General features: G+C 27.6%; 1 protein-coding gene across 1 annotated transcript; it reads left to right on the plus strand.

The window, feature by feature from the left end:
- Positions 1–1,202: 1,202 nt before the first annotated feature.
- Positions 1,203–4,080, plus strand: LOC100158693 (mRNA export factor-like). Its single transcript, XM_001947232.1, has 7 exons — positions 1,203–1,361; positions 1,427–1,702; positions 1,972–2,043; positions 2,989–3,145; positions 3,225–3,361; positions 3,429–3,626; positions 4,051–4,080. The coding sequence occupies exons 1-7, from the start codon at positions 1,203–1,205 to the stop codon at positions 4,078–4,080; spliced, it is 1,029 nt and encodes a 342-aa protein (XP_001947267.1).
- Positions 4,081–7,254: the final 3,174 nt, after the last annotated feature.

Genomic DNA, 7,254 nt, shown 5'->3' on the forward strand with positions numbered 1-7,254 from the left:
AACAGTATGTTGACTAAGTATTTAACATTACAATTGATCTTATTTGTCATTATAGGTATTTGTAATATTATAAAATGGAATTTTAATTAGTTTCCATATTATATCGCGTCTTTTAAAGATTTAATCATTTTTACATTTATTTATTTTTAACTTAGCTTTTTTTTACACGGCGTTATAACGAAGTGTTTTTGGTGTGATATTACATAACATAAATAATAAACAACAGATTTATGGGAAAGACGTGATTGGTTTCACATTTTATAATTTGACAATTACATTATAATAATGATTATAATATTAAAAATATCAATATTTAAAGTATAAAAAATATTTTATTTTCATTTTATTATTATAGTGATTTCTGTGGGTACCTATCTTTTATTCTAGAGTTAAGTGAGTGTACTTAATATTAAGTTTTATTAAGAAGATCTGGACTGTATAAATTATTATTAGTAAGATTATAATATAAAAATATTAATTTTAACGAATCTATTCTAATCCGCCATAAAATTCATCATAATCCAAGTGTGGTACGTCATATATTTATTAACAGAATCGTTGTACCAAATAGCGTACTTAACACGATAGTGTAATAATGAGAAGTAAACTGTGGTATAATAGTAGGTACGATAGTATTTCTAAGTCAAATATTAGTTAGTTGAGAAAAAAAGGAAAAAGTGCACGTGTCAGCCAGAAAAATATTTTACAAAATTATGTTTTACAGGAAACAATTTATGGTTGAAAATTTAGCCGTGAAGATGCAAGCAATCGCGATGCAAGCAAACACCATTGGAATTCAAACGATTTTTGCTCTCTCCGCGAATTCATGGTCTTCTGTCGACGACCACCTGCCTCACTAGCGCACTCACGTAGAAAGGGATCGCAACAGGTTGCTCGGACGCGGAGTACAGAAACAGACAAACAGTTCTCCGTTGCTCTGTCAGTACCTCACCGGACGTCTTATGGTATTCAAGTCGTACGTGTTTTAATTTTAGTTTTTTTTTCCTCCGCCGCATTTTGAAACTACCGTCTTATTTTGGTACCCGCCCATTATCGTCAATAGATAACCACGAGACCAAACGCCTCCTTGCGTGTGGATATTTCATCTTATACTGTGGTAAGTCATTTTATAATTTAATAATACGCTTATTAAACTTGCCTAACTGACCCGTGTTCCATTGCAATTATTGTGTTTCTAGACCATGTGGGGTGAAAGTACATCTTCCAACACGACAGTAGCGGGGACCGAAAACGATATTGAAATCGTAGACACTCCCAATAGCATTGTTTCGGCGATGGAATTCAGTCCATTTCAGACGATTCGAAGAAGCTTTCTCGCCACGAGTTATCACGACCTAACAGTAAGATGAACAAATAAACATAAAAGAGTGATGTTGTTAGTTGAGGTTTTTTTATTTTATCTTAGGTTCGTATTTGGGAAGTCAGACGGAGCCGCAAAATCGAGCGAAAACTGGCGATAGCACTGCCAGCTCTAGTTTTAGACGTCTCCTGGAGTATTGATGGTAAAGGTTTTTACATGGCGTCTGGTGACAACAAATTGAAATTCTTGGATTTGGAAAATTCAACATTGATGTGTCGTTCAAGAGAATGTCACATTGCACCCGTAAAAACTTGTAATGCTATAAAAGAAAGTAATTACAAGAATTGTGTCATGACTGGCTCGTGGGATAAAACAATGAAGGTATGTAAAGTGTTTTTTTTTTTTTTATAAGTTATTTCTGAGGTTGTGTTTCATGATTATATCAATTATATTTATTATAAGCTATAATATAAAGTTATAGCAATTATTATAAGAGTTGAAAACAAAAGACTTAAAGAAAATAAAGTTATTAAATTGTTTGATAAGTAATATAACTAAATTCTATTTAGCTCTTAAGCTTATTAAATGATAATATTAAATAATGTACCTACTTCGAGTATTATATTTTATTTCGTTTTTAATTAATATAGATATGGGATCCTAGATGCATAGTACCCGTGGTAACCATTCTTTTTTCCGACAAAATTGCTTGTGCTGATGTGGTAAGTTGATAACATTACATTTTACCAATATATATACTGTTAATGAACTAGGTAGAAAAATCAACTATAATCATAACTAATAATCAGGGTTGAGAGTTTATAGCACTTAAAATTGCATAAATACGCTCTATAATATTACGTTAAATATTGCTAAATATGCGCTAAAAAATATGCAATAAAAACAACCACATATGCAAAAAAAAATGGAAATAAATAAATTAATAGTTTTACACTTTTACCCCCACAAAATCATTAGATACAAAAAGTTTGAAATTACAACCAAATAATACGAAATTATGAACGGTGCGGCGTCGCATAATTAGCATTCACAGCGCGTCCACGTGAGTATGTACTTCATTTATATTATAATACCTATTTACTTTGACAATTCGACTGACAATAATCTAAAACACGTTTACTAAAATATAATCAATTTTGAATCAAAAACGGGTAAAAATGAAAAATATCTCAAAAGTCCAAAAATTGCAAAATCAAATTGTTGATCTTATATATTTTATCGTAAAACACATTTTTAGCTTACTCTGCTATTTCTTAAGCTTTCCATCAGAAATATGCAAATGCTATAAATTCCCAACTCTGCAGCTAATTTATTAATAATACATATTGTATACACTATTGTATTTTAGATCCTGAGTGGAGCGATAATTGTATTAATTCAACTTACAGGATACTGTATTAATAATAAGTAATAACGATATGTATAAACATAATATGAAATATCCACATTGATAAACCGTTACCACTCAGAATCGTTTTTCGTACCTTTACAATGTTAATATATATATCATTGAATTCAAATTTAACATAATTAATTACAGTGTACGTACTGTATAACAGAGCGACATCTACTTGCCAACTTTTTTTAACCGTAAATTTACTATATTATAATATACTATATCGTCAGTTAATTGTTTTGTTGTTTAGGACGACACTATGATGGTTGTCTGTACGGAACAAGGGAGAATTTCCGTTTATGAACTAGGAAATTCGATTCAGATGGTAAAAGAATTAATCACTCCTCTTCAAAGCGAACCTAGTTGTGTTGCAATATTCAGAGATAGGATAACAGGAAAACCTGCTGGTTAGTATAATATTATAAAAAAAAAATACGGATATTAACATCGAAAAGTATACAAATATAATATCGGTTTTTATTTTAGGTTTTACTATCGGAACTCTCGAAGGATATATGTTCACTCTATATATGATAGACAACCCGAACTACGTAGCCTTAGTCTTAAGAGGTGACGTCGCCACTAATGTGACGATGACACCGTCTATAAAAACCAATACCGCCGTATGTATTTGTAAAAACAAATTATTTTATATTTCTATGTTACTTATACTTGATATTTTAACTGCAGATTAACGATGTCAAGTTTCATCCAGTCCATCATACATTAGCAGTTACGAGATCTAATGGTCATTGTTCATTTTATAATACGGAACCAAACCGTATATCGATGCTATCCGATAAATTGTGTCAATTACCAATCATGAAATGTTGTTTCAATAAGGACGGTAAAATTTTTGCTTATAATACGGGTCATAACATTTCAAAGGTATGTAAATTACTAAGCCCCATCAAAAGTTACCAAATTATTACTATTTTTTTAAAACTATGTGCAAGTGGGGACTGTAGTCGAATTGCACCAAAATTGATCCAAATAAAAATACTGTACAATGTAATGTATAATATAATTTAAAATTTCCACGAAAATAATTATAATAATATGTACCTAGTTAAGATTGTAAATTGTAATTTGTGCCAAAATTCAATTTTATTATTATTTCGATATCTACAAACAATTTTCGATAGTAGAGTATAATATATTGAAATATGAGGAGCAAACTATTACTTTTTAAATTATAACAAAATAACTAAAATATTTTCCGTTATAAATATTTAATTTCGTCCAAATTTGAACTTAAAATATCCATTAAATAAAACTTTATTTATATAATTTTTTGTTTTTTCTGTTACAGTATAAAATACTAACGAGAAAACAGTTCTGACATTTTCAACTTTAGCTATATAAATTGAATATTTTATAAAATTTAACTACAAAATAATTCTCACTTATAAAAATTAAATTATACACTCAACTTTTTAAATTTCCACTAATAACAACTTAATTAATATGATCAGAGGCGTGCACGGACTCGAAACGCAGATAGGGCACATGTATTATTATTGGCCCTTTAGTCAACCATTCTATAAATACAACACATTTATATACCTTAATAGTTAAAAATATATCGTTTTATGTTTTCGGGTATTTTAACGTTTTACAATTTTAATGATTAAGTTATTGTACGTTAAAAAATTATTTGATTTTTATGGATGAACGTTATTATATTCTTAAACATTATTTATAATTTTTTGTTTTAATAAATTATGAGAAGTAATAATATATAATTGTAATTTATAATACATTTGTAATAGATTTAAGTTATATAAACAGACTTATTTAAATAATAAATAATACAAATTTATAAGCTATTTCCTCTCATTATTAAAATGATTTCAAAATATACCTAAAAAAATAATTACGATCGACAAAATCAGCCAACTTTAAGTACTTATATAGTTCACAACTATACCTAATAGGTTTTAAAATAATCGGAGGAGAAGTAATGGTATCGCGGTTCCTCCTCCATCCCTCGATTAACTCGGAAAAAAGGGGTTTTATCGACTCCGCCGTTTTAATATCAATTCCGCCGGCTATCGATTCCGCCGGATTTTTGTTTATATTGATTCCACCGATTATCGAATCCGCTAGTTATTTATTTATGTTGATTCCGCTGACTGTTTATTAAACAATAACAAAAGTACCTATCATATTATAAAGAATTTTTTTTTAATTAACAGTATAGGTTAGGTTACACTTAGTATGCCTAATTATATAAAGTAAGTTTTATTTAAATAAAAACATTGTCGTCCATAACGGATAATATTTATTAAAATAATAAAATAATATAACTCAAATATCTAGTGATTATTATTATTATAAATAAGATCGTCATGTTTTTAAATAGAGTTATATAATATAATATTCAAAATAATTAAAATATAAAAAAACAAAAAATAAAGTAATACAAATATATAATTCGGTCAATTTTTAAAATAATTAACAGTATAGGTTATGGTACACTTAGTTTTCTATAATAATATAAATTAAGTTTTATTTAAATAAAAACATTTTGAAAAACAATTCAAACATTGTCGTCCATAACGAATAATAATATGTATTAAAATAATAAAATAACATAACTCGTATATTTAGTATATCTAGTTTTACAAAATGAAGTAAGATCGTCATATTTTTAAATAATTAATTAATAATAATAATAATAATTAAAATATATAGGTATTGTATATGCTGTGTGGTATGGTAAAAAAATAAAAATTTAAGTAATAAAAATATACAATGTGGTTAATTTTTAAATTAATGATTTGAATAGCCAGATTTATATAAAAGAATAATAAATCATTTTTTTTATTTAAATAATCGTCAAAAATGTCAAGAAAAAAATTAAACAGTAAAAATATATACAAAGAGGTCATTTTTTTAAATAGTTGTTTGATGCTAGCTTTATATAGGTGAATCTATCAATTTTTTTATTTATATAGTCGTCAAAAATGTTTGCTATATATTTTTTTTTTTTTTTTGGTAATTTTTATTTTTGCTTATTTTATTGTTGTTTAGCCCTCTTATTATTATATACGAATCAGTTTGTATTTTTAAATTCAATACATATGAAAAAAAAATTATATTTGGATGTGCTTTTGTGAATCGCGTGTTAAGTTTAGAATGAAACGATTCACAACTGTTAGTTGTCCGTTCTGAAGAAATTGAAGACGACGCCCATATTTTTGGATTAAATTTTGACGTTTCATCAATGTAATTATCACATAGATAATCACAGAATTTTTTTACCCTCACGTCATCAGGAATCACTGACATAAAATCTTCAATAAAGCTTTCGCTTACCTCTTCTGCATTTAATAATGGTAAAACGAATATCCATTTTAACCACTGTCCAATTTCACTGTTAGCATCCTTGTATTCAATTGACAAACCTATAATATAGTTAATGTATATACTATATAATATATAATAATATGTTATAATTAATAATTACCAAAGTTTTGTATATGTCGCCTCTAACTTTGAGTCAGATGAAATCTACATCCAATGATCTTCATTTGTGGCCATACAAGCTTTGTTCCTACATGTATAGCTTCTTCAAAATCAGAAACAAGTGTAGTTGGATTGAATTGTAAATTTTGGACTGAGCATTTTTCTACAATACATCTAAACGCACTAGCATATGTATTTGCACATTTGTCTGGCAGTAAAAAGTATGATAATGGAACATAATGTCCATTTTTAAAAATGTGAACAGTAAATAGTTGATAAAAATATTTAGGGCAACTATAAAATGTGCCATCTACAAATATTTTGTCATATGAACAAAGCAATTTCAAGTTCGAAATTGTAGAGTAAAATAATATATTGTGTGTAGAGTCTACATCGAGAAGGAAATCTTCGTTTTCTATGGTTGTAATCTTCCGATTTTTCATTAACTCGATAACTTCAGAAATGCTTTTTGGTAACGCTGGATAAGAAGATCGACTAGACCGGTACAAACATTGATATATATTATTTATATCAGTACCATTAAATAATTGAGCTTGTTCAGGATTTTTTTGGATTTCTGTGTTTATTATTTTTGATGGTCTTTCCAATTCATCTTCACATTTTCGTTTCAATTGATTTGAAAATAATTTTTTGTTTCTTACAGATTCGGTTTCAATTTCGTGATTTTTATGTGAACTTTCATCTTTTACAATCATCTTCATGTCAAGATCAACATACATTTTTGCAGTGCACTTTTTATTGACACATTGCCATTTATTAGCGACTAAGTATTTAACATACGCTTTGTTATAAAATTTACATTTTTCATATAAGATTAATTGATTTTTCCGTTCACTATAAACAATTTCAAAATTCATTTTGAAACGGTGTAACACAAGACGCGCACAAGACTACAACGGTCACTAAATATCGATTATTTGAACACAGAACATAGTGATCAATATTATTTTAAGATCATAAATTATGATCGATAAGACTTGTACTTACTTTTATTGTATGTATAGGTACCTACATGTAATAAAAT

This window comes from Acyrthosiphon pisum, chromosome X (assembly GCF_005508785.2).
Source record: "Acyrthosiphon pisum isolate AL4f chromosome X, pea_aphid_22Mar2018_4r6ur, whole genome shotgun sequence".
In the NCBI taxonomy this organism is placed as follows: domain Eukaryota; kingdom Metazoa; phylum Arthropoda; class Insecta; order Hemiptera; family Aphididae; genus Acyrthosiphon; species Acyrthosiphon pisum.

Coding starts and splice junctions, on each gene's coding strand:
- LOC100158693 (XM_001947232.1), top strand. CDS start 1,203: ATGTGGGGTGAAAGTACATCTTCCAACACGACAGTAGCGGGGACCGAA. Junction 1,703..1,971: donor CGTGGGATAAAACAATGAAG/GTATGTAAAGTG, acceptor TAATTAATATAG/ATATGGGATCCTAGATGCAT. Junction 3,146..3,224: donor GATAACAGGAAAACCTGCTG/GTTAGTATAATA, acceptor TTTTTATTTTAG/GTTTTACTATCGGAACTCTC.